Source organism: Rissa tridactyla, chromosome 8 (genome assembly GCF_028500815.1).
Source record: "Rissa tridactyla isolate bRisTri1 chromosome 8, bRisTri1.patW.cur.20221130, whole genome shotgun sequence".
NCBI classification, from domain to species: Eukaryota; Metazoa; Chordata; class Aves; order Charadriiformes; family Laridae; genus Rissa; species Rissa tridactyla.
Window position 1 is genome coordinate 102,593 of NC_071473.1, and position 27,547 is coordinate 130,139.

The 27,547-nt window shown below is 46.9% G+C and overlaps 1 protein-coding gene and 1 long non-coding RNA gene across 6 annotated transcripts in view; one reads left to right on the forward strand and one right to left on the reverse strand.

Annotated features, from left to right (window-relative positions):
* Window positions 1-4,007: 4,007 nt before the first annotated feature.
* Window positions 4,008-7,007, reverse strand: LOC128914361 (uncharacterized). Its single transcript, XR_008468252.1, has 4 exons — window positions 6,693-7,007; window positions 6,093-6,172; window positions 5,371-5,424; window positions 4,008-5,262 (listed from the first exon to the last, which is right to left on the reverse strand). It is a non-coding gene; the product is annotated as an uncharacterized LOC128914361 (long non-coding RNA).
* A 4,366-nt stretch (window positions 7,008-11,373) lies between these two features.
* Window positions 11,374-27,547, forward strand: part of VWA3A (von Willebrand factor A domain containing 3A) — a 39,171-nt gene continuing 22,997 nt past the window's right edge. The window contains exons 1-15 of one of the 5 annotated variants that reach the window (XM_054212945.1): window positions 16,006-16,072; window positions 16,509-16,589; window positions 17,214-17,332; window positions 17,958-18,082; window positions 18,161-18,235; window positions 19,515-19,569; window positions 20,284-20,382; window positions 21,419-21,525; window positions 21,814-21,939; window positions 23,247-23,355; window positions 24,516-24,581; window positions 25,051-25,176; window positions 26,327-26,465; window positions 26,551-26,654; window positions 26,897-26,977. In XM_054212945.1, the coding sequence (XP_054068920.1) occupies window positions 17,318-17,332; window positions 17,958-18,082; window positions 18,161-18,235; window positions 19,515-19,569; window positions 20,284-20,382; window positions 21,419-21,525; window positions 21,814-21,939; window positions 23,247-23,355; window positions 24,516-24,581; window positions 25,051-25,176; window positions 26,327-26,465; window positions 26,551-26,654; window positions 26,897-26,977 (1,227 nt within the window). In that variant the 5' untranslated portion in view covers window positions 16,006-16,072; window positions 16,509-16,589; window positions 17,214-17,317. The other 4 variants (XM_054212941.1, XM_054212943.1, XM_054212942.1 and 1 more) reach the window with 4 other exon arrangements.

Consider the following 27,547-nt stretch of genomic DNA (forward strand, 5'->3'; position numbering starts at 1 on the left):
CTGCACCCTTGGGGGCAGCAAGTGGATCCAGGGGCACAGAGGAGGCAGGAAATCCGGGCAGCGAGTTGGCTACGAGGCTCAGTGCCCAAAGGCAGCAGGACAGAGGGACAAAAGGGAAGAAAAAAGCAGGAGAAAGGACAGAGGGACATAGAGAAGAGGTGTGGGACAGGAAGCCAGAAAACAGGATGCTGCAAACAAGAGGCAGGGGGGAAGCAGGATAGCCATGAGAAAAAAGGCAAGACTGTGCAAAAAAAAAACAAGAGATAGAGGAATAAATGAGAGAGACAGGGAGCAGGGGAGAGAGGTGAAAGTAACCAGCAGGATAAGATGAGACAACACACAGGAGCCGGGGAGAAGAAACATGATCAAGAAATAAAAAATAGAAACAGGACCCAGGCAAAAGTACACATTGAAAGAAAGTTTTGAAATGTGACAGGGTACAAGAAACATAAGCAAAAAATAACAGGCAGATGTAGAAAAAAAAATGAAAAAAGTGACAGCGTGCAGAAAAGAGAGGGAAGAATTGGGAATTATAGGCAGGGAGATGGCTAGGAGGAGATATAGACACAAAATTTTGAGAGGCATAGGATATGAGAATCATACCCAAGACTTAAGAGATGGGTATGCAGAGCTGCATAGAAAGAGATTGAGAAAGACAAGTATGAAAAGCGACAGGGTACAAGAACATGAGAAAGAAATTAAAATTAATTTGGGGAGACAGAGAGAGGGAAAAGTAGCAAGAAAATTTTAAAACGAACTGGGTTCAACAAACCTAAGCAAGGATTTAAAAGAAAGGGATGGAAAGGGAGAAATAAAGTTTCAAAAGAGATTGGGTAAAAGAAACGTAGTCAAGCATTAAAAGACAAGGACACAAAGCTTAATAGAAGTAATCTGTGATGGATTGACCTTGGCTGGCCCCTGGGTACCCACCCAGCCTCTCTATCATTGCCCTTCCTCTACAAGACAAGGGGAGAAGTTAAAATGAAAAAGCTTGTAGGTTGAGACAAGGACAAAGAGATCGCTCATAGTCACAAGAACAACAGACTCGACTTGGGGAAATTCATTTAATTTATTGTCAATCAAATAACAAGAAATAAGAACTAATTTTAAAAAACACCTTCCCACCACCCCTCTCTTTTTCTGGGATCACCTTCACTCACGACTTCTCTACATTGTACCCCCCGGACAATGCAGGGTGACAGGGAGTTGGGGTTGTGGTCAGCTCATCTTGCATTGTCTCTGCTGCTCCTTCCTCCTCGCACTCTTTTTCTGCTCCAACAGCGAGGCCGCCACGTCTTGCAGGGACTCTCTGCTCTGCTCCTGGCCGGTGATGCTGATGGACTCGGCTTTGACCAGCGGCACGTCCCTCTCTGAGCTGGCTGTGCCCAACATGGGGGGAGCTTCTGGTGTCTTCTCATAGAACCCACCCCTGCAGCCCCTGCCCCCACAACTCAACCAACAAAACCTTGTCACTTAAACTCAATACAACAGCAATCTACTACAGGGCAGAGAAGGGGGGGGGTGGGGGTGGAAAAACAGGGAAAGGGAACCACAGGGGAAAGAAAACAGCTATGGGCTACAGATCAGACAGGAGGAAGCAAAAGGGAGCAAGACAGAGAACCATGAAGGCAAAAATTGCCTATGGGACAGATCTTTTAATATGATAACATCCTTTATATAATATAAAAGATATAGGTTTTTATTTTGAACTCCTTTTTATATACATACACTCATTTTTCAATACGTATAAAAATGAGAAATTGTTCTTTATTTCAATGCCTGATACCCATATATACAGGTTTTATTTTTTCTGAACACACATTCCCCACATGAATTTTCAGGCATTTTTGGGCTGTGAACTGCCTCTTTTAGGGGGAACCCCATGTGACACACACACCCTCAAAAAGGTCTTGTTTTGCTTTAGAAATACCATCTGGAGTACAATTACAGCCTGACATAAAAAAAAACATACAAACATTACACTCCATACAAAGCAGCCTTACCATCTTCAAGATGCAGTCTGCTTCACTACTGCTGAACAGCCCCTCCCACATACATCCCAAAACAACCCCGTTAATTAAAAAGCTGCCCACAGAACCTGCTGACGGCTACTTGATGGGAGTTGACTGTACCAACTTTGCCTTAACAGTCTAGGTAGATCAACAAACTAACCATAGACTCCTGTTGATGTTCCACCTACCCCTGACTCTACTTGACCGGGTAGGGCAGCTCCAAGCCAAACACACACAAGCGCAGACCGACATTACACAGACCACTACAAACAATGCACCTCACAGATGAGGGAAAACTCTCAGCGAGAAGAATGACACCAACATAAGCGACTGTTGGGCAAGAAGACCTGCAAGACCACAATGGTGACATGAGAAGGCTCTAGGGAAACCCCAGGAAATGAGTACAATGTAATGTTCTGGGACAACAAGTGACTCTAAAACTGAGATGTACGTGCAGGAAGCCCGAGTTCAAGACCTAAGAACTTAAGGATGCAGGGAAGAAGTCCCAGTCACTGAAAATGGATGACTAGAGAACAGAGCTGCTCACACAGCTAGTAACAATGCAGCAAACGAGGACCACCCAGAAACTTCCGAGATGCAAGACCGATCCACTGTTTAAGCTTACAATGCAAGAAAAGCAGGGCCTGACTGGGGCAATACTGATGAGTACTGGCATTCAAGACTCTTGGGATGGTGCCTGAAGTACAGGCTGTGCTCCTCAAGTGTAAAGAGGACATCAAGACCCAAGGAAGTTTTAAAACCCAGAAGACAGACCACACAAACAACACAACAGATGCAGGCTGGAGCTGCCCTGCCCAGCTCATGCTAGCATTGTGCTGAAGACTAACCCGCTCCCTTTACCCGACCAAAGGGGACAGCTCCAGGACAGCCCTCTGCCCTTCTCTAACTTTAAGACGCCTCCCTGCAAATCACAAACTTCTCCCCTCCCAGCCCCCCTCCCTAGCCCTGTCCACTCAACTTAGCTTTCAGAGGGATGGAGGTCTTAAATCCCATGTCGACAAAAAAAAAAAAAAAACCACACACACCAAAAACCAGCACATTAACTATCTGGGATATTCCTGTAGTCACCAGGTTCCTCCTCATCATCTACAATTAAAGAAAACCAAACACTGACAGCAAGAAGTTTCAGAGAGGCCACCGCCAACCTCTTCCACAATTTCCCCTTCCTCAAAAGCACAATGGGATTCCACTCACCTGCTCCTTCCAGAGTCAGACGCTGCGGCCATCATTGCTTGAGATACCAAGAAACAAAATTACTGTTGCACATGTGAGAAGTCACCAGCCACAAGCTCCTCCTCACTACTGCCTCGGCTCACCTCTGATGCTCATCCGCTTCCAAAGATGGCTCACAGGGCACCTGCAAAACCAGAAGATAAATACTTAACCAAGTTGCCATATAATACTTCACTATTAAGACACCAATACGGCCCACAACCGCCTCATCTTCTCAGCCCGCTTGTCAGCATGTGGCTTAGAGCCTCTGAGCCTGCGTCCTGCACCTGAAAAAAAAAAAAGCCAACCAAAAGGCATATGCTGAGACACTGCCCAAAACCTCAGCCTGCCTACAGCCATTCCTGTCTCCTACTCCTTTACCCTGGCCTCTCGCTCACCTGCCCTCCATGGTTTTGGGCTGCCGCTTTGAGGCTCACAGACCACCTCTAAAACAGACCCAAAGGACACTAAAAACTTCACCCACAATATAACATCTGAGAAGAATTGCTGCTTCAGCCCACTAGTCATTGACCACCTTGCCCGAGTCATGTCTGGTGCCAATATCCTGCTTTACTCATCACTTTGCACCTTCAAAATTAAAAAAAAACACACCACCCCACCACCAAGCCATAATATAATCACATAGCCACCAGTCATATCTTCCCTCCAGCACCATGCACTGACCCACCTTCTTACAGGGTCCCGCTTGCCTTCTCCATGACTCTTTGGTGCACATCTTGTCCCTCTGCATCTGAAAAAAAAATTAGTAAACAAGTCACCCGGATGCTGATCAGTAGCTGAACAATTCCAGGGGTCTTGTTTCCATTTAGGAATATCATCTAGGCTCCAACTACAGCCTGCCATTAAAAAAAATTGGACCCAATGTTAATCCCCACACATACAAGCCTTAACACCTTCAATCTGCTTCACTACTGCCAAACAGGCCCTCCCAGAAGGCTCCAATCATCTCCATAAAACACTATGGAAATGATTGTCCCTGCCAATGGCTGCTTGATCCCAGATGACCGTACAACCTTTGGCTAAACAGTCTTGGCAGATCAACATATTACCCATAGACTCTTATTGCTGTTCCACCTACCCCTGACTCTACGCCCCCAGGCAGGGCAGCTCCACACCAAACACACCCACGTGCAGCCCAACACCATACAGCACTATAGACAACAACGTGACTCCAAGATGAGAGAAAACTCTCCACAAGAAGAACGACTTTCAGATAAGAGACGATGTCGGGCAAGAAGACCAACAGCCACAGCACAGACGTGAGGAGGCTCTATGGCAAAGTCATAAAAATCATAAAAGAGTGAAATGTAATGGCCCATTCCAAGAAGTTCCTGTCAAAACGGAGATGACGTATGTGCAGGAAGCCTGGCTTCAAGACCTGAGAACATAAGGATGCAGGGAAGAAATCCCAGTTCATAAAAGCAGATGGCTAGAGCTGCTATAGCTCAGAGAACAGAGCTGCTCATGCAGCCGGGAATGATGCTGCAGAAGAGGACCATCCAGAAACTTCTGAGAGGCAAGTCCAATCTGCACTTTAAAATTGCTATGCAAGAAAAGAAGTGCACATTGGGCGCTATGCCAATTAGCACAGGCATTTGAGACCCTACAGGGGCTGCCCAAGGCACATGCTGTGCCCCTTGAGTGCAAAGATAAACAAGGACATCAAAACCTAAGGAAAGTCCAAGACACAGAAGACAGAGCACACAAACTACAGAACAGCAGACACAGACCAGAACTGCCCTGCCCAGCAGACACTAGCTTTGTGCTGAAGAGTAACCCACTCCCTTTACCTACTCAGAGGAGACTCCTCCTCGATAGCCCTCTGCTCTACCCTGACTTGAAAACTCCTCCCTGAAACTGTCAGTCTTGGTCCCCCTCCAGTGCCTGTGCCTCTACTTAGCTTTCAGACAGCCAGGGGTCTGAATTCATCCTTGACAAAAAACCCACAACAAACAGCTAACTGATGTGTTCCTGCAGTCACCAGGTTCCTCTCCATCTGTAAAACAAGAAGAAACCACGGCTCCAGCAGTGACCACCATGACAGTAGAAACCAACCTCTTCCACAGCACCCTCATACTCAGAGGTGCCATGGCAATCCGCTCACCTGCTTCACACCGATTCCAGAGTCAGAGGCTGCAGCAACAATTATTTATGACACCTAAGATACCAACAAACACAAAATTACCATTGCATCTCTGTGAAATCACCAGTCCCATGCTCCTCCTCAGTACTATCCAGCTCACCTCAAATGCAAGGGACTAGAACAGACCAGACCCTCTTGACACCCAAATGCAAATGCAAAACCGATATGACAAAGACTGATGAACCTGCCTCCATTTCCTAGTCAACGCCCAGCACCAAAACTTTAGAAACCCCTTCTCTTCTCCTCAACTGTCAGGGAAGGACCCCCACCTCTTCCTGACAGCTCCCATTCTATATTTGCAACCCTGAAACCCCTGTGTCAGCCACTCCTCAGGAGCTGTTCTTCTGAGCCATGCCCTGTGTTCAGCAGGCACCTCCTATATTCTGTCTTCCCACAGACTCTGGGCTCTGCTGTAGACCCACAAAATAAGTAATGCCCTGACACAATCTACAAGGGGCCAGCTGCAAGCTGCAAAAACTCTAGGGACACCATGGCACTCTTTGGGCAATGGGGAAAGGTGATGAGCCATGCCATACCCTGAATGGCACTATGCCTTACATCCCTGCTGCTTTCTTGAGAAGTGCTAAAGTGCAATATGCAGATGCATACAAAATGCTCACCCTAAACCCTACAATATAATCTCATCATCAACCCAATTAAGAGAAACAGTATCAGCAACTCACACAGCATATGGCAAAACTGGTGGAAAAAACCACAGGTCCATCTTCAATAAAGTCAGGAATTCTAGGAAAATTCAGGACTCCTAGAATAAAGAAAAGCACACTATTAAACCATCTGGGCATCCCCTAAACACTCATCACAAAGTTACTGACCTGAAAAAAAGGGAAACAAAAAAGCAGCATACAAGTCAGTTTTCTACTACACAGGTGGCAGGATGTGTACTGGTCCTGAGGGTCTTAGCTCAGCCTTCTTATCTCTGCCTCCCTAAATGCCAAAACACACCTGCCTAAACAGCTGAGCCTGCCCCAAAGCTGCAACCAAGTGAAGGACCAGCAGAGCACTGACCCCAGAGGAGCCCAGCAGCCAAGCAAGCTCCTCAGCCCAGCCTGTGGCTCATATATCCCGGGCCCCGCCCACTACCCTTGGGCCCTGCCCACCGCCCTTCCCACAGTCCCCTGGGAAAGGGGCGGGGCCAAACCCCCAGAAGACATAAAGGTGGCCACAGAAGCTGCAGCTCCTTTCCTTCTGCCTTAAGTTCCCATCAGGCAAAGCAACAGCCATTTTTATTTCCATTGGGCACTCGCCTGTGGTGATTCTCTTACCACTTTTGTTTGAGTGCCATCTACTTGTTGCTGTAGAGAAGAGTTCTGCAGATGTTGCTTTATTTTTGCAATCTTCAGATATTTTTGTGGTTAATTATTAATCGTGTTTTATGGTTTTGGAAGAATGCTGGAAACAGGTGATTTCAGAAGACTGATGAGCACTTCCTGGATCCTGGAGAACTAAAGTGCCATTGAGACGAGCTTCGGAGGACTGAGGGAGATCCTGGAGGACCAAAGTGCCATAGAGAGGCGCGTCGGCTGACTGCGCGGCGCCCGGGAGGACCAAAGTGCCATAGAGAGGCGCGTCGGCTGACTGCGCGGCGCCCCGGAGGACCAAAGTGCCATAGAGAGGCGCGTCGGCTGAGTGCGCGGCGCCCGGGAGGACCAAAGTGCCATAGAGAGGCGCGTCGGCTGACTGCGCGGCGCCCGGGAGGACCAAAGTGCCATAGAGAGGCGCGTCGGCTGACTGCGCGGCGCCCGGGAGGACCAAAGTGCCATAGAGAGGCGCGTCGGCTGACTGCGCGGCGCCCGGGAGGACCAAAGTGCCATAGAGAGGCGCGTCGGCTGAGTGCGCGGCGCCCGGGAGGACCAAAGTGCCATAGAGAGGCGCGTCGGCTGACTGCGCGGCGCCCCGGAGGACCAAAGTGCCATAGAGAGGCGCGTCGGCTGACTGCGCGGCGCCCGGGAGGACCAAAGTGCCATAGAGAGGCGCGTCGGCTGACTGCGCGGCGCCCCGGAGGACCAAAGTGCCATAGAGAGGCGCGTCGGCTGACTGCGCGGCGCCCCGGAGGACCAAAGTGCCATAGAGAGGCGCGTCGGCTGACTGCGCGGCGCCCCGGAGGACCAAAGTGCCATAGAGAGGCGCGTCGGCTGACTGCGCGGCGCCCGGGAGGACCAAAGTGCCATAGAGAGGCGCGTCGGCTGACTGCGCGGCGCCCGGGAGGACCAAAGTGCCATAGAGAGGCGCGTCGGCTGACTGCGCGGCGCCCCGGAGGACCAAAGTGCCATAGAGAGGCGCGTCGGCTGACTGCGCGGCGCCCGGGAGGACCAAAGTGCCATAGAGAGGCGCGTCGGCTGACTGCGCGGCGTCCGGGAGGACCAAAGTGCCATAGAGAGGCGCGTCGGCTGACTGCGCGGCGCCCGGGAGGACCAAAGTGCCATAGAGAGGCGCGTCGGCTGACTGAGGGGCGCCCGGGAGGACCAAAGTGCCATAGAGAGGCGCGTCGGCTGACTGCGCGGCGCCCGGGAGGACCAAAGTGCCATAGAGAGGCGCGTCGGCTGACTGCGCGGCGCCCCGGAGGACCAAAGTGCCATAGAGAGGCGCGTCGGCTGACTGCGCGGCGCCCGGGAGGACCAAAGTGCCATAGAGAGGCGCGTCGGCTGACTGCGCGGCGCCCCGGAGGACCAAAGTGCCATAGAGAGGCGCGTCGGCTGACTGCGCGGCGCCCGGGAGGACCAAAGTGCCATAGAGAGGCGCGTCGGCTGACTGCGCGGCGCCCGGGAGGACCAAAGTGCCATAGAGAGGCGCGTCGGCTGACTGCGCGGCGCCCCGGAGGACCAAAGTGCCATAGAGAGGCGCGTCGGCTGACTGAGGGGCTATGGAAATGGACAACCGGAAAACTGCCGGGCACTGACGGGGGCGCGGTAATGCGTAGGAGCCGATACTGGAGCGCCGACGGCCGCTCTCGAGGCCGGGCGGGCGGCACCGATCGCGCTCCAGGTGGCGCGGAGCTCGACGGAATCCCAGCGATCCTGGTTCGCCCTCCGGCCGCCGCGCTCTCGAGACGGTCGCCAGAACGGCCCCCGCGAAGCCGCGCATGCGCACGAGCTGCGGAACCAACGCACAGCGCCGCCGGGGGCGGGGGGCAAGGCGGGCCGGAGGCGGGGCCAGAGCTCATGGAGGAGCGCACACCTGCAGGACCAGCCTTCAGCCGCCGGGCGGCAGCACCCTCTCAATTATTTACACATTATTTATTTAGGGAATTTATATTACCTGTTTGCACTTATGTAGCAAAGCTCCTTAGACTTATACATTAACATTTATGATACAGAATATCTATTTAGACTGTCTGCTTACACATCTATTTTGACACTAATATCTTTTTATAAATACATTTTTTAAAATATTTTTATATTCTAGGATCTTTTAGATAACACAGAAGCATGGAATCATAGAATCCTTAGGCACAGAGGTTTTTATTTTGAACTTATTTTACAGACATAAATATGTATTTATTTTCCATATTTTCCATAAATATGTATTATTATCCAGGACCATGGGGTCCTGGAGGGCTCCGGGGGCGGGGGCAGTGTAGGAGGGTCCCAGGGGGCTCCAGGAGATCCTGGAAGGCACTGGTGGCGCTCTCAGGAGGTGTGGGGGGTCCCAACGGGATGTGGGGGGTAGTGGGAGGTGCTCCAGGAGTCCCAGAGGTCTCAGGTGTCCTGGGGGGGGATCTGTGGGGTGCTGGAGAGGGTGTGGGAGGGTCCCAGGGGGCTACAGGGAGTCCTGGGGGAATGTGGGGGGTCCCATGAGCGTCCTGGGGGAAGACAAAGGGTCCTAGGGGGTCCTGGAGGACTCTGAGGGGCTCTCATGGGGTTGGGGAGAGGTCCCAGAAGGGCCCCAGGGGGATGTGGGGGATACCAGGGGCGGGCTCCAGTGGGTCGCAGAGGGGCTCTAGGGGATCCTAGAGCAGGTGTCAGAGCAACCCATAGGGCTCCAGGAGGGCTTGGAGGGCTCCCAAAAGTCTCCAGGGAGCCCTGGGGGTAACATGAGGGGTCCCAGAAGATCCTGGGGTGCTCTCAGAGAGTGTGGGGGGTCCCACAGAGATGTGTGGGGTACTGGGGGGATATCCCAAAAAGGTTCTGGCGGAGTGCGGGGGGCTCAGGGAGGTCCTGAAAGGTGTGGGGGAGGGTCCCAGGGGTCCTGGAGGCCTCTAGGGGGCTCTCAGGGGGTAAGAGGGTGGTCCCAGGAGGACAAGGTGGGTACTGGGGATTTGCTCCAGGGGGTCCCAGAGGGCTCTGGGGTTTTCCTGGGGGACTCCAGGGGGATCTGTGGTGTCCTGGAGGGTCCTAGAGGGGTTCTGGGGGGAATGTGGGGGGTCCCAGAAGGATCCAAGGAGCCCTGGGGAGAACTTAAGAGGTCCTAGAGGGTCCTGGATAGTCCCAGTCCCAGAGGGGCCCTGGGAGAACATGAAGGGTCGCAGGGTGTCCTGCACTGCTCTCGGAGGTGCAGGGCATCCCAGGAGATTCTAGAGGGTCTCAGGGGGATCCTGGGGAGTTTGGGGGATCCCAGGGGGTATCAGAGAGCTCTGGGGGGGGCCCAGGGAAATGTGGGGGTCCCAGGCTGTCTCTGAGAGCTCCAGGGGGGGTTCCAGTGCCCCCATACCTGTGACGTGGACAGCGACAGCACACGCCCCCAGGGAACAGTTGGTGTGGAGGAGGCAGCCTGCACTGGGGGCAAAACGTGGCAGTGACAGGGGACACTCCCTTGAAGCTGCAGACAATGACCTTAGAGGAGTCGCTGAGCCCCTCGCAGGCCCTCGGGTACAGCTCGCTGTAGGGCTCTTTGTCCTGTGGGAGGGGGCACGGTTGGGGGAGGGACACGGGCATCCCCAAGCACCGGGGAATGCCTTGACCCTCCCATCCCACCCCCTGCATCCCTCCATCACCCCTTAGCCCGTCCCCATCTCCCCCTCACAGAACCCCTCCAACTCATGGCCCACTTCAGGCCACAGCCCCCCTCCCCAAACTCAGGGCTCCCCCAGCGCCCCCGCCCCCCTCCCCCACATCACTGCCCCCAGGGCTCCCTTCAGCCCCCCATGTCCCGTACCCAGCCCCTTCAGTACCATCCCCTCAGACCCCCCCGTTTGCCCCCATCACACTCTCAGGGCACCCCCACCACTACCATCCAGGCCCCTTCAGCACCCCCGTTCCCCCAGCCCCTCTCAAGGCCACCCCCTTGGGCCCCCTCGGCCCCCCAGATCCTCCTCAGGGCCCCCGTGTCCCCCCCCTCAGCTCCCTCCACCACCCCTAGGGGCCACCACAGCCCCCCCGCTTCCCCGAGCCTCCCTCAAGTTCCACCCTCAGCCCCCCCAGTCCCCTTCAGGATCCCTCGGGGCCCCCTCAAGTCCCCCGCCATCTTCCCCGCCGCCCCCCGCCCACCTTCACGCGGCCCAGCTGCCTCATGATGTGCTCGCGGCGGCTCCGCGGGCCGGCCCGGCCGAACCGAGCGCCCGCCCGCCGGGTCCCGCTCTCCGTCCGAACAGCTGCGCTCCGCGTTCGAGCCGACCGCCATTTTTCCCCAGCCCCCTCCGCTTCCAGAGCGCCCCGCCCAGGACGCGCGCCAATTGGCCACCACCCCGCTGCCCGCCTCCTCCCCCCCCCCACATTTGAAGCAGCGCCGCTCCATTGGCCTGTCGCCGCCGTCAATCCTCATCGCGCAGCACCCCCTGCGAGGGGAACGACCAATGGGAGAGCGGCGAGGACATCCGACCAATGGGAGAGCGGCGCCTGCACTCTGATTGGCCCACCCTCCCGCCCATCCGCCAGGGAGCGGTTGCAATGGCGCAGTACAGCTGTACGGCAGACAGGGGAGAACGCATGCGCAATACAGCCGTACGGCAAGCAGGAGGGCGCGCATGCGTAGTGCTGTCGTACGGCAGGCGGGGGGCCGCGCATGCGCAAAACAGGGCGCGTCACACTCGTCACTGCTGCCGAGAATAAGCCGGTACTGCAGCTCGGGGCGAGAGGCGCGGCCGAGGAGGACCCTATTTTCCCCAAACTGGTTTCCGTCTGCACAAATCGAGGTGGATTTGGCTTTCCCGGGAGCCCGAAATTGGCTTTTATTTTCGGCCTTCCCCCGCCGCCGGGGGTGGCGTCCAGCAACGGCCCGTGCGGGGCCGGCGCTGCAGTACCGCGCTTGGGCCACGAGGGGTGCGCCAGCAGCGACCGTGCGGTGGGGCGGGGCCAGGGAGGGTCGGGGGCGTGACCAAGACCTTCGGGGACGTGGTCATGGGGGAAGGGGGCGTGGCGATGGGCGCTGTTATAGCGGCCGGGGGCGTGGTCTATGCGGGATGAGGCGTGGTCACGGAGGGAGGGGGCGTGGCTGAGACGAGGAGGGAGGCGAGGCCAGGGAGGGCCGGGGGCGTGGCCGACACGAGCAGGAGGCTGGGCCGAGACAGGGCGTGGTCAAGGAGGGCGAGGGCACGGGCGACACTGTCCAGGGGCATGGCCGATATTGTCAGGAGGGGTGGCCTGAAATAATCGGGGGTGTGGCCACGGGGTGCGTGCGGGTAGTGTGGTGGGCGTGGCCAGGGGCGTGGTAATTTAGGGCGAGGGGCGTGGACGAGACAGGCAGGAGGCAGGCCCACAGCACACACGCCACTCCCCACCTGCAGGACCGGCCTGCCACCGGGCAGCAGCACCCCACTAATTATCCCGCTCTTGGCGCTCATTAGGGTGATGAGCACTGACCGCTCTCAGCCCACTTTAGTCCAGCCAGGGACCATAACCACTTACCAGGCTGCGGGGCTCCCAGCTCTCGGCCCTGTCCACACTCGCAGCCCAGGCAGTGACAGCCAGCACCTCTGCACCAAAAACCTGCGGAACAGGGGTTTTCCACCCAGAACGAGCCCAAGGGATGCCGCATCACTCAGCGCGGGACACCAGGGCTGGGGCGGGTGACAGCAGCGAGTCTGCCAGGGACCAGGGAGGGAGGCAGGAGTGGCATCTCATCCACAAGATAAGAATTGATGATCTCTGCTTTCCTGCATGAAAATGTTTTTTTTTTTTTCTACTTTCCGGATGCACAAATCCAGGTGGATTTAGCTTTCCTGGGAGCCCCAAATTGGGATATTTCCCTCCCAAAATCGGGGGGGGTGTGTCCCCCAGCACAGACCCAGAATTGTTGGGTTTGGGGTATTCTTGTGCCATGGCGGCAGCTCCTGCTCAGGGTGCGCAGCCCCACAGGGGAAAGTCCCCACTTTGGGGGAATCGGCCCCAAATCGGGATGGGAAAAGGGCGAAAAGGAGAAGGGGGAAGGGGTGGCTTTGGAAAGTGCTTTTACGTCTTCGAGGGAGACTAGAGGGGAGGGCGAGTTTCTAAATCGTTTCTATAAACAGGCTTTCTTTGCATTTTAGAAACCTCATATAGCATAGACATTTACACTGCTGTATCTATTTACACATATATAGACACACTTAGAGAATACATATTATCTGTTTACACTTACATAGAATCTTTGTTAAGAGATCTAGACTTACGTATTAACACTTATTCTATAGAATATCTGATTAGACTAGCTGTTTAGACATATATTTTGACACTTGAATATCTCTTTATAAATATATCTTTTAAAAATCTTTTCATCGTCTAAATTCCTTTATATCATATAGAATCATAGAATCCTAAGAGATATAGGTTTTTATTTTTAACTCCTTTTATATACAGAAATATTATTTTTCAATAGATATAAAAATGAGAGCTTGTTCTCCGTTTCATTGCCTCACAACCAGAGTTACAGGTTTTAACAATTTTTAACCACCACACACACCCCCCAAATTTTCAGACATTTTGGGGCCGTGACCACCCTCTTTTGGGGGGAACTCCATATAACCCCCATATCCCCCACTCACCTGCTCCTCTGCCACATCATCATGCCCCCACTGATACTGCAGTGCTCCAGTTGATATCATCACCCCCCCAGACACACACACCCCTTTTTTTATTCACCCCAAAAACTGAACAAAACGACCAGACCCAGGGCTCGCCCCTTCCCCTCAGGGGGCTCCGCCACCGGCTGCAAACCTGGGCTGGGGCATCTCTCGAGCAGCACCAGACACGTCCAACGAGGCACCTGGAAAACAAAAATCCCCAATTATAGTTCAGCATGCTAAAAAAATAGCACAGAAGAGAGTAGGGGAATTTGGCCAGGCTCAAGGACGGGACAGTATCTAACCTACAGGAGGATTCTAGGGAAACAGCCTGAAATACAGCACAGCCTTCAAAAGCCAGAGCCATCTCAACTCTTAAAGTCAGTATGAAACTAATCGATGCCATTTTCAACATGTTCTTAGTGTTAACAGCAAACCCTCTGGCCGGCATCGGGAAATGCCTGGCCCCTTCCTCCCAGCGCAGTCGCAGGAGATCCATCACCCTGCGTGCATGGTGGCAGGACTGGGCTGGGCTGTAACCAGAGTTGATGCTGGCAGACCCACCGCCGCAGCTACAGCCCTCACACTGCTCACCTCACTCGCTGGGTCAATGCAACCGAGAGGGATGGGTCAAACCATGAAGAGCAAAAGGAACAATAAAGAACACAGTTCAGTCATTCACTTCATGCTGAAAAGATGTGCCTGTGTTTACATACACTCATTAAAAATACTTATACTATAAAAGTATTTGACTTTCCTCTGGCACTCGTATAGCTCACACAGCTGTGAATTGATACCATTACACTATCTCTCTCCAAAATACATAGTTATAATCGGACTACGGGTTTTTTTGCGTGCCACCCAAGGAGGAGGGATATCTGGCCAGCTGCACTGCCCGAGAGAGATGCTACTGGGCTGCCAGGGAAATGCGCCACTGAAAGCCAGGCAGAAATAAAGTACTTCAGAGGACGCTGTCTAAATATCACGGGGAAAAAAAAAACTGTTACATTCAGTTGCCTCTCTTTTTAAAGCTTTAGAACAAATACCTAACAGCTTAAGGACACCTCCTAAATTGTATGCTATACTGGCAGTTGCAGTTTAAACCATGCAAGCCAAGCCAGTTTGCAAATTAAATACAATTTTAACTTCTAAGGTTTCATTTAGTACAGAAAAATCAAGAAGATAAAAGATGCCCCAAATAGTTTTACTTTTTTGGGGGGATGGGGGGAATCAAATCCCCAGTACTGCAATCCTCCAGGCTAACAAAAAAGACCGGCAGATTGGCAAATGCTTTTAGCTGTGCTGAACCTGCAGAGGAACATGTTTTTATGATGTCTCGACTGTTACAACCAAGAACCCAAAGACCGGCCATGCCAGCAACTGTTGGAAGACATGCTGTGCTTGGGCCTTTGGAAGGAATTTTTTTTTCTTTTCCTTTTTTAAAAGAGAATGCAAAGGCTTGTTGATGGAAGTTCGTAAAATGGAACTGCTTTGAATGAGAACCAGTTCCATTTTGGAAAAATTTCTTTCCAACTGAAGTCAAAATGACACACTGTAGGTTACAGATAAAGGACATTATTGGAAGCAACCACTCACCAAAACCGCATCAGTACTCACCGTCATTAGTTACAAGGCTGCTGATGCTTTGTGGGAAACCCTAGAAAACACGCAGAAGCGGTGCTGATTTGTCCCGTTTTGTCCATGTCTCTCACCTTGATTGCTTTTAGGACAGAGGTCAGTATCTCAGTAAGGTTTCTGAGTACTATCATAACAGATTTTGAAAATATCTTTTGCTTCAAAGCTCACCTACAGGTTTGGTGTCCCATCATACTGTAATTTGTGCACACTTTGCCATTTATTTGGCTAACAAAATGCAAGACTGGAAACTTCAAATACCTTCAGAAGGAAAACAAGTTAATTTGTCTGCATAAATTTTCTCGTTGAGCTCAGCTGAAATAATTTCCTGGAAGCTGTTTGTCTCAGACCTGGGAAAGGTGTGCTTTCCTGAATGCACCCGTCTAATCATTTAACATCATGTTCTGCTGTTAATCTTGCTGGCAAATGATACCAGTTTCCCAAAGATGTGGGTAGTGTGCACCACCACCTAAGCACCCTCCTCTGGCTGAGGGGAAGCTGCCAGGCCCAGGCCCTCCTGTCATACTGGGGTTTCAGAGCCGATGTTTGACCACCTCAGCACACAACTGCGGATTGCCGTTTGCCCCAGCACATTCACACAAAAATGAACGCTGTCCTTTAAAACATTGGTGAAGGAGAAAATAATGCTGGAAACGGTGTCTGCAAGCGGGCTGTCCTGCCTGGGCGTCGCGTTGAGGCCTGGTCGTCTGTGTCTCCTGCCCCAGCCTTTACTCGGGATTGTTTCCTAATTGGTTAGAACATTTTTCAATTAATGATTTCCGAACGAATGTTAATACAAACTATATAAAATGAGCATAATTTTCTTCACCTGTATTTTTGTTGTTGAGCAAGTTTATAAAAATAAATTGTCCACCAAAGCTGCTGGCCCCGACGCGAGCGCAGCGCCCTCCTCCCCCCCGCAGCCGGCCCCGCGCGCGCCTCCCGCCCGCGCCTCGCGCCCGCGCCTCCCGCCCGCCACCGCCCTCTGACGGCGGGAAGCGGCGCAGGCTCCTCCCCCGCGCGGCCGGCCCGTCTCCACCGGCAACGCCGTAACGCAGCGGTGCCGCCGCCGGGCCGGCGCTAGGCAAGCGCCGGGTGAGTGCCGGGAGATGCCTTGGCCTGACGATGCTGAGGGGGCTTGGGGGATCCCTGTCACTGGCGCGGTGGCAGCCCGGGCTTTCGGGACGTGCCCAGGCTGGGGAGGAGGGGAACGGGGGAGCCTTTCCCCGGGTGAGGGGAGTCCCGGCGGACGGGGTGGCGCGGGCTCAGGGTAGCTGAGGGGCCTTTCCCGGTAAGGTGAGGAGAGTCCCGGGGGACGGGACGGCGCGGGGTCGGGGGGGCTGAAGGGCCTTTCCTGGCGAGGTGAGGAGCGTCCCTGGGGACGGGGCGGCGCGGCGGGAGGGCTGCTCGGGCACCCGCTGCTCAGCGGAAGGGCGCGGGGCTCTGGGGACGGACTGAAGCGAAAGCGAAGTGAAAAGCAGGATTTTATGATCGGTTTTGCTCTGGTTTATTGCCTAAACCCGAGGGGCAGGTCACCTACGCGGCTCCACAGCCCGGCTGTCTCCCGCTGCCCGCCCCCTGCTCCCGCCGCGGCTCACACTCGGACGTACAGGTTTTGCTTTGGTTAATCTTATTTTCTGGTTGAGCTGTGTAGCTACTGTCCTAGCAGCTCTGCATAGATATCGTTAACTGCGTAAAATCCCGTAACAAATAACTTGCAGAATAGTTCCTAAATGTTTTTGCTATAGATGCCTAATTGTAACTTCTCTTTGCAGTTATTTTTTAATTTGCTGTTGTCTCACATGCAATGTGATTACCATATAATTGCTGACAATACCTTTTCTTAATAGTGTATATTCCTGAGGATGTAAGCTTTTTAGTCGAATACTTTGTCTTTTTGCTTTTTTTTAACAAGGCTAAATGTATTGATATAATGGATACGCACATCAGGAAAATGGCACAGTTGTTGGACAATGATCAGTTTTTTGAAAAAGCTGGGTAAGGTTACTGCTAGTAAATCTTGTTGGGACTTCTTATGTGGATATAGAGTAAATAACTGTAGCTCGTATAAGCTATGTACTATGTCACTTCAAAACATTTATCATACAGCAGGTGGAATCTGTGAACAAATGTCAAAATATAAAACGGTTCCCACAGAAAAAACTTGTAAAGACTTATGACAATACGGAAATATTATGGGTAATGAAGTCATCCCATAAAATTCATTGTCTTGTAGGGTGACCACAAAATCCAGTCTACAGGGTGCATCCACCATGGCAAGATCGTACTATATCTGATCTGGGACCAGCTAATGGATTGCTCGTAACACATATCAACAAGATGCAAGATCTGCTGGTAGGCGATTTTTCCTGCTAAATGAAGCAACTAGAAAAGTAACAGATACCCACTATAAATACAGAGTGGGGAATAAATAAGCTGATAGGCAACTGATATGTGTCCTTACGTATATTTGCATATATGCACAGACAATTTCACTAAAGTCATGAAACTACATGTAGTTTCTCTGTAGACATGAATCAGTCTGTGAACAAATCAGGCAAAACAATAAAGGCGGATCAACTGTTAATGCTGCATTTTTCCTTAGAAAAGTGGAAGACAATATATACCCCTTCAAACTCTGTGAGGTTGACTTTGGAGGTGGTTAATTTTTCTGCCTCTCCGGTAAATTGCTGGTAAATCTCTTTTATTTCTTTTACTAAACTCTCCTATTTCCTGTCTTCCTTCCTGTCTCCTCCAAACTGCACTCTCTTTCCCCTTCCTTTAGGTCACAATCTGAGGGTATTCTGAAACTTTCTTTTCCTTTGCATCCCACATCAAAAAGAGCATGCCAGTACTTAACATTATGTTGTTCTTGGATATGCACTGCCTACCAGCTGCCATCCTTAGGACTTTTTGTCACATTTGAACAGCACATTTCATTTCTCATACTGCATTTAATTTTTTCTTATTTGATTTATAGAGAGTACAAATGAAGAAAATACAGTCTAAAAAAGTGCAAACCACAGAAGAATGGCTAAGAAACTACAGTGTAGAATCCTTACAATTGACATTAAAGCATCTGATAAATGAAGGCAATATTATTTTGTAAGTGCGACACTGCCCTTTCTTTAGTGAGTCCTAATTTGTGTGCACCTCTGATGCTAGTTATGCATAGTGTTCCAGGAATTCAAGAAACGGTGTTGAAGAGATAGAGTTTGCAGAAGAGACTGTTACCAATTTTGAGTCCAGACTTTCTGAGTAAGTATCCATCTTGTTTATGATTCTGATCTGTAACTGATTGTATATCCCCACCCCCCGTGATTACAGGTACTGCCATAAATCTTAATTTGTTATCTCTGGGAACTTCAGAGTATCTCAGCATCGAATCCTTTTTTGCTGAAATTTAGGGTAGGTAATAATTATATGTCACTACAGCTGAGGGTTTTTTAAATTTTTTAATGAAGATACCCGTGAAACAGGTTTTGAACTGAAGCAGTTAGCTCTTTTTAGAAAGGCAGCTAGTGAATGGTTGGATTTTCACAGGTAATACTGCATATTTGCGGGTTAGGTTTACTGTAACTTGGATTAGTTTCAAGTCATGGGTCTTGTCACGATATGTGAAAGTTAAAAATTTTCTAAGTGAATTTTAGCTGTATAAATCAAGGAAACTTAAATTTAGGAAAACATTTAATGAATAAGCTCAATAAGCTGTAATCGTAATGGTTTTGCTGGTCTTCACAATATTTGTTAGACTGTTCCTAGAAGTGCCACTACTTCAGTGTACCTCACTGTGTCAGTCATGAAGATCCAGAATCTTCAGAAGCTTCACCTTCCGTACTTGGGCACTGCACCATCTAAGTAAACTATCTGCAAATATGGTTTAAAAAAGTAGCTTTTGTGTTTTGAAAAAGCAAGAAGTTTTTTCCCCCTTTAAAGTGTTGATTTAAACTTTCTGCCTGCCAAATTATAAAATCTATGCACATGGTATTAAAAATAAGTTGGTTGAAGCAAAACAATTTCAGAGGACAGCAAACGCTTTGTTTTACCTTAGGTTATACGTATTTTGAAATGAAATTGTTGAAAGTTGTGCTGCAGTTAGTCCGGCACTTCAGTGAGTGTGCTGCCTTTCAATCACAAGGTTATATTTCATGAGTGTCTTAAGCAGTAGTGCAATTTGTATTAAATACATCTCCTGACAATAACCCACGTGACGAACTAAACTCAGTTTTGCCTGAGTTTCTGTTGTTCACACATACATATGATGAAGCCAGCAACTGATAGAAAACATTTCAGTGATCCAGATTTTCAGACAGCTACGTATCTAATCAGTCAAACAGCTTTAGGAGAAGTATTTAAATGGTTAACCCTGCAACGACCACTTGTATAAGAACACTGAAAACAGTGTTTTTAAATACTTTTTCTCACAGATTTTGCATCTGTGAGAAAAAGGAGGTGATGAAGACAAAAGGTTGATTGTTACAGTGATACGAAATGCAAGAGAATGCCTTGGCTAAACCCGAGCTTTGCCTTTTGTCAGAGTGATTGAACTTTACCATCAGCGAATTCAGTGGCTGTTGCAGAACAGCAGAAAGGTAACTTTAACTTTGCAGTATGTTTTTAGAAGTGTATATGGCATTAAAGAATAAATTAACTTTTGAATACTAGTGAAAAGTGGCTTCCGGAAAGCTTATGTATTTTCATTATTTACTGTGAGTTACATGTGCAGTGATACATATCTTGACAATGGATTGTTTTTCTTGATCTTTTATTGGTATGCAGTTCTCTGCTTTCTAGATCTAGTCTTTTTCTTTCTCTTATCAGTCTTAATCATCAGGACAATGCTGAGCTTAACCTCTGACTGGAGTGGAGCTGTCTTGTAGTCCATTATGCCCTCTGTTGCATAGCTGGTTAATAACTTATTGTGCCTAGCAGTGCTAATGCTCAGGAAGGGGAAAGGGGATAGAGAAAGAAGCATCATTCCAAAATCTAGCTTCCACAAAGTTGCCTCATTTAACCTGAAGGGCATGCTGTAGACAAAGTTATTTTTTTATCCTCTCAAATAATTAATAGGTTGTCTTGGGAAGGAGGGACTATGATTCACTGGTAAGGATAAACTGTGAGACAGCAGGCCTCTCTTTCCCCCCCCCCCTCCCCCCCCCCCCTTGGCTTTGTCACTAGCACTTTGTGCTTAAAAGCTTAAAATGAAAAACCTAATATTTGATTTTAAATGGTATTGTACAGAATAAACAATAAAATTATCAAACTTTAGATAAGCTTAGTATTTCCAATGACTTTTGTCTTTTAAGGTGTTTGGCCTTATAAAGGGAACCAAAGTTGGACTTATGGTTGATATGTCTCATATGAGTTACGGACCTAGACTACTGGATTTTCAGAAGGACCTTTTGGTAAGTCATAATAAAGCAGACTTTGGCAGTTATAACATACTAATCAAGCTTTTGTATAACTACAAGCCAGGAACTAAGTAGAAAAAAATCTGCTTAAATTCATAATATACAGTACAATAGACGATTTCTGTTGTAGAAAAGTATGTTTTAAAGGTCTTTGAAAGTGTAGTCTTTATTAATGTCTAGATCCAAACTCCAGTATGTCCCATAATAATAATACTTTCCTTATTAATATTTGGAAGTTTCTCTATTCTTGTAGTAGCATTCTCTATGGAATAAACTTGCCTAACAGCAACAGCTGTAAGAGCTCGAACCAAGTTCTACGTGGAGCTATTTATAGTAAATATAGTTTCTTTATGCCTTTATGTTTTGTCACAACAAGGCACACTTCACAGCTTTGGTCAGAACCTTGGTGACTTAATCACTTCCTGAAGTCCCAAAAGAAACTTGTCCTTTATTGTGCTCTTCATTTTTATAAAACTTTTGTAGTAAGGAAGAAAGATATGAGGAAGCTGTTGTACAGTTTCATTCCCTGCATTCAGGGATTATTTAACCTGAATTTATATTATCTGCATTTTTCATTTTTGTGTTTTAAATAAAACTCCTTCAAGAAAACTCGATTTCCACATAGTCTGGTTAGCTTAACCTTAATACCTGAACTGTTGTTTAGCCCTACCTGTGAATATGTATTAAACTTTTTTTAGTAATTGCTTGGTGGGTGAATATGCCCATTCTAGATCACGATGTTGTTTCATGTGCTTGTCAACTGAAGAGAAAAACTGGTACCAGTACAATAAACATTCCCTGCCTCCTGCCCCATTAACAAATTGGCTGGATTACCATAGGTTTGCAGGTTTTGTCTCTGTACTCCTTACCAAATATGTGAATCTGTATGACTTTTTCTTGGAAGGTTTTCAGTGGTAGCTGAAAAAATTGCCGTCAGCTATTTTTAGGAAATTACTATTTTTACTCTTTCACATAATAACTGTACTAAACGGCATGGATAGTAATGCATTAACAATTTTTTATTTATTAGTGCTTAATAGACGAACAGCTATGTTATAAGAAGCAATTGTACTGCCTCTCATTCAGTACAGAAATTTCACCTCTGTGGGAGAGTCCAAAAACCATCAATGTTCGTGTGTAAGTAAGTTAATTTCCCTGAAAAATAAAGGTGTTTCAAACAAGGTCTCAATTTAATTAGAGCAATCTCTTGCTGATAATAAATAGCGGTTTTGGTCTTGTGCCCACAGTGATTTGTGAGCGGGGAAAAAAAGCAATTAATTTTAAGTGCTGTCAGTGATTTCAAGCTGGCTGTTCATGCATAAAATATCTTATCAACTCCTGTGATTTGTAGCAATTTTCATGATCTATCGTATTTAGTACCTGCATGTTAAGTGTACATATTCCTTTCCCCCCCCCTCCCCACAGGCTACATGAAGCGAGACAGTGGATACAACAGCTGGAGCCTGGTCAAGGCTGCAATTTGCTGAAAGCCTTAAAAGATGTCCTTACGATGAAAGAACTGAATTCTCTGGTTCTTATTGTAGGAAGCTGGTAAATTAGTTATATATCCTAACAACCAGATTTAACTTGATTACAGAATTGGTATAAGAATCTGAACTTGATACAAAAATAAATACAAAATTTAACATCCAGTTTTTTTGATTTTTAATTCATACCATTGAATTCCTTTATTTCTTCCTTTTTTTACCGTTTATACATCTTCTCTTTTCTGATACAAAGCTATGTTTTTCCTTTGCAGATCGGTTATCACAGTAATCCATTAAGAGTCTGCTAGCTCTAATTTTACATCAATAAAAATCCTTCAGCATCATTAAGGATGTCACTGAAAGGGTTCACACCTCTAGGAAGATTACATGATGGGCTAGATTTTGCTGTAAAATAGCATTAAGCATTTAAACATAGCATTCTCTTTGTCATCTTAAAATGTCTGATTAAATAAATGAAACCAGGGTGAGATTACGTAAATTATGGACTTAAATTCTGCAGTTCTATTGTCATTGTTTGAAAATTTGCAGTACTGGAGTCGGAATTGTAAGAAAACGACTACACTAAGGATTCTGGTAGTGTTACCGTACTTCCAATTTATTCATTGTATTTATTTTAAATGTGCAGAAAAGCAATGGTGTGAGCTTGGTGAGCTTGATATGTAGGGTGATTGAGATTACATTTCAGCTAATTTACTGAACACACAGTGTTCGCTTAAAAGGTTCCAAGTTTTGCTTAGGTCTGCTTTGAACAGAAAGCAGAAGTTTATAGTATGTGCAAGTGAAAACTTCCTTAATTTCTGTCCCTAGCAGAAGTTTAGCTGGAAGAAAAGGTTTTTACTAGCCACAAAGAACCATCAAAACTCAGGGAATGAAAGCTGTGTGGGTCACTAACTTCTAAACACAAAGCAAAGTTTTACTTTTGTGCCATTGGAAGACAATGGACATCCTTACATACAGTTGAAGATCTGAGTTGAAAACTTTTCCAGCGCAGTTTGTCACAGGCCAAAACTACAAATCCTGACTTTTAGCTTTCAGGGCTAGCAAGGAATAATTTAGAACATTTCATCCATAAGCTGTTATGAACTGGAATAGAATCTTAGTGCTTTTATTATCGATCAGGTTTTCAGGACAGAACCAAACCCCGGTAGTAGTACCGCAGTAATGGTTGAAAGAAGTAGAGGAGGTCCAGTTATGCTAAATGACTGGATTACGTTCCCATGATTTGTTATTTAGTTCCCACTTAGTTTTCTTCCCTCTCTTCTTCAGTATGGTCTTTTTTACCCACTTGATTACTATCATTGTTAATATCTTCTTTTTTTTTTTCCCCCCTCATTTATTTATTTGTATCAGCCCTGATCAGACTTTGGAAACATTGTCTGACTACGCTCAGCAGCGTATGCTGGGAAGAAAACTGCAGACTCACGCTGTTACATATGATTGCAGCAATCCTGCTTCTCTTGTAAGTAATTGTGTTAATACTTACTTCGTTAAGTGTCCTGTCATTTGTTTCCTATTCAGCTGCAATGTCTTCTCTCGTATACTTGCGGGAAAGCTAACCTACTCATTAAAGATTTCTTGATGTAACGTATTTTCTTTAAAGCAGATTTGCACACATGAAAAAATTTGTTTGGAGCATTCAGCTTGGTTCATACTGAAGCTAGAAGTGGCAGCTAAGTGGTACTGATGGGCTTGGCAGCCAAAGGGAAGCAATTATTTCCAGATAATCATCCTGTGTGTTTACAGAGAAGACTTTGGGGCTAGGAGCTCTTTTGCAGGTGAAAGCAGAAAAATAGGGGACTTCAGGTAGGGAATACCGCACTAAGGACAAGGGACAGGGATCATAGAAAAGGCAGGGACTTGCGAGAGAGATCACGTGAGTGTGGCAGTCTCTGGGATAGGAATATTTTTGTATGGAATAGCAGCAGTGCAAGACCTAGCAGCATTGCTCAAACTACAGTGTTGATCATGAGCAATGGTTTGGATGTTAGCGGTGAATGGAGGAAGAGGAGGACAGAAGGATAATCAGTTACTTTTGATTAGCTTCTGCATAGAAATTTGTTTTGCTTATTGATTGCGTGTTTAAGCTTATCCCTAAGGCATGTAGTGACTTAAGTGGCAGGGAAGACATGGTTGAAATCCTGGTTTGAAGAGAAGATTGGATGGAGTAAAGGTATTACAGTTATGGGGAAAAGGATTGCAGTGGTAGGTGGTAGGAGAGAAGGAAATGGGAGAGGTGAAAAAAGCAGCAGAGGATTTAAGAAGTAATTGTGGGCAGGGAAAGGAGAGCCTGATATTTATACTTGTAGACTTCAGTTATATGCCTTTGATCTGATTAGCACAAGCCTGCCTTCAAAGGAAGAGAAAGTGACTGGCATTTTAAGACAAGGTGAATGAACTTGACCCTTATTACCTACTTTGTAAATTTCTTTACTGAGTTAGTTTTTCAGCCATATTAAAATAAGACTGTTAAAAAAACAATGGAAACAATTACTTTGGCCTTATCACTACATGTACCTCAAAGATTCTTTCTCTAATTGAGAACTGAATACCAACAACCCATGTTATCAAAAGAGACCACCAAATCAAAGTAACTATTTCTCTTCCTATTTATATACGTAGGCAGTTCTAAAGAACCTTGCAGAAGCTCTAAGAGGCTGTTATCATTGCTACTCTTCAAAAGGAGAGGTAGGTAACAGCTAGGGAGGTAACACATTTTTCTCTCTTTTTGATGATTCTTCACTTTTAGAAGGTAAGCTTATTATCATCTGAGTACAAGTTTATAGAAAGACCTGGTGCTGAAAGTCTCTGTCTTAGAAGTGCTGAGAATGTGGTCAATAAACCTGTGGTTAATTCTTTCTGCGACTGAAAATGCTTTCCTAAAAGTGCAATAAATTTTGCCAATATTGTTCACTGACTTAAAGCTGATGAATAGGATGAAAGCAGTGGCTTATTGTAGACCGATTCAAAATGATAAAATAATATCTTGTTTATAAAATGATGAATAACTTATATGCAGAGCATTAGATATATTTACACTCAATTCTGCTATGCCAGTCTTGTATAGATGTATGCACATCAAAGTAAGAAAGCTGTATTTGGTTGATGTTTGAATAGTAGTTAACTTATTTTTCCCTCTTTGTTTTCATATGCACAGAATTTTGATAGCAGTGATGTTCATCTGCTGCTTCAGGAAGCCCAGAAGGCTAAAGACCTACTCAAGAGCATCAAACAGATTTTTCAAAGAAGAATTGGCGGCTCACTTATTATTAGAATAGCAGATGTATGAATCTTTTTATTTTCAGATGTACTTTGAAGTATCAGGGGTAGAAGTTTTTAGTCTTCACAATATGAAAAAAAAAACTATATGAGTAATCAGGTGTTTTGATAAGTGAACTTTGAATATTATGTATTGGCCATCCATTGTAAAAGCGAATTAAGGCCAAAACCGGTGAAGGAGACATTTTGCTAGACGTTCTGCAAAATGCAGGAAGTTTTATAAAGCAACCAAAATGCGATGAAAAAAAACATTGTACCATGATCATAATGGGAATCTAAGACAATTGCTAGCCTAACTGTATGCATGATCATTTAAATGAAGTTCCAACAGTCCTTTAAGTAAAAAGATACTTACTCCTACCTGATTGAGGTGGGCACTTAAATCAGCCGCAAAATCGTAAGGGTTTGTCCAGATCCATTCGCAGTGTTGAAGGTAGGAAGCTACAGTCTGTCTGTTACACATCTGTCTCTGTGTTCGTCCTAGCTTATTGGCACCATTTTGTCTGTAACAATTGTCTTGTACTGTTTCTATTTTTGTGCCTTATTTGACCAACATACCAGACGTTCTTACTTTGTTTGTCTTTTCTGCAATGAAGTAACTTTTAAGTGCTCTTGAGGAAATATGGATGAGGAAGAAAAAGTCTCCTGTGATTTTTCTTTTTTTCTGTGGAGTGTTTGGATAGTTTCTAGTTCTGCTTTGATCTGGTAGAGAGATTATATACTCATGTCTGTCTTTCACCTTGTGCTGATAGTCTTAAGTGGAAATATGCATCTCTCTTTTGCCTTATTCTCATCTCTGTACTTCCATAGAATCATAGAACTGCCTAGGTTGGAAGGGACCTTTCTAGGGGCCTGGAATTTTAGAAGGTGGCTGAATTCACCTATGGTTGCTAAAATTTACTGCTAAAAATTTGGCAGCACTGTTTTACAATCTGTGAGGTTTTTTTTTTGTTAAAAAAAGTAGTCTGTTCTCTGTCACAACTACCGTAGTCAGTTGTGTGAAGCGACAAATGTGATCTGAAAGAGGGACAAAAAGCTTCTATTTGGTATCCTTGCATATCTGGTCATCTGACCTGAGACGTCCCAGACTTTGGATTTAGGGTGAAAAAAAATATGCTAAAACTTGGAAGAGATTTTCTTAAAATCTGTTTTAGGTTTCCACAGAATTTGCAGATACAGCACCTTCCAGTTTCTTACCAAAGCCTCCAAAGCACAAAGGACCATTAGTTATTCAATCACCATGCGTCCTGGCCAAAACCTCAACAGACTGGTTAAAGACAAATGGATTGAAAGGTAGTATAGCTAAAGCTAACAGGTGTGAAACGTGAATTAAAGACAGAGTATGTGTTTTATTTAGTTTCTTTGTTTCTTGTTATAGCTAAAAAGTTAAACCTTTATCAAGTTTTGGCTCCCAATGCCTTCTCTCCTGTGGAAGAATTTGTACCTATTCTTAAAAAAACAGTATCATCAACTCTACATGAGGTAAGTGATGGGGACCCTTTCTTTTTCTTGGTTTTCTTTTTTCCTTTCTATTGCTACATCTTTCTAATTAAAATCAGTACTTTATAAGTTAGGGAAATTCTAAAGGCTTTAAATGAAATTTGAGTCGTAGATTCAAATCAGATACTTATGCCATTCTTAAGAATGATTCATGAAGGAATTCCATGTCAATGTAGTTTATATAGGCTTCTGTAAACACATACCTGTATTATTTATCCTTCTAGAAAGCAATGACGCAGTTTGAATGGTATGATGGAACTGTGAAAAATATCCATGTTGACCTGCCAGTATTATACAACTATCAGGTGGGTTGTCTATAGTGATGTAGCCTTGTCAGGGCTAGATTACCACCTAATTATTCCACATTAATTGTCCAGTTATATGAGTACTGTGCAGACAGCTGTCCCTGTAAGTCTGCAGTGATCTGGTCAGACTTGGGACCCAAATTCTTCTGGTAGTGAGGAAGGAGCCTAAGTAGGAGAAAGAGTCATCAGTGCTGCTCATAAATACAGCAGTGTGTATTTTGCAATCTATGTGTAACAAGGTATTTACATTATTTTACGCACGTATGTGTGAATCCATCCGCATGTACATTGAAAGGACACAACACAATACTCCTGTTTGCTTTAACAGAACTGTTCCATTTCATGTTGGTTTAGCCATCAAAAAAAATAATTTGCATTTTATTTTCTCTCTTTGAAAGTCAGACAGGTTTTATGAAGAAGAATGTCTAAATTGTTACTGCCTAGACCAGGAAAGTCTCAAGGCATAGCAGGAACGTTCTAGGAAGCAGTGTAGGAGCAAGCTTTGATGATTGTTGCATGACTTGAAAGATGTTGTGTGATATGAAAGTATGTGCAAAGGCACATAACGTA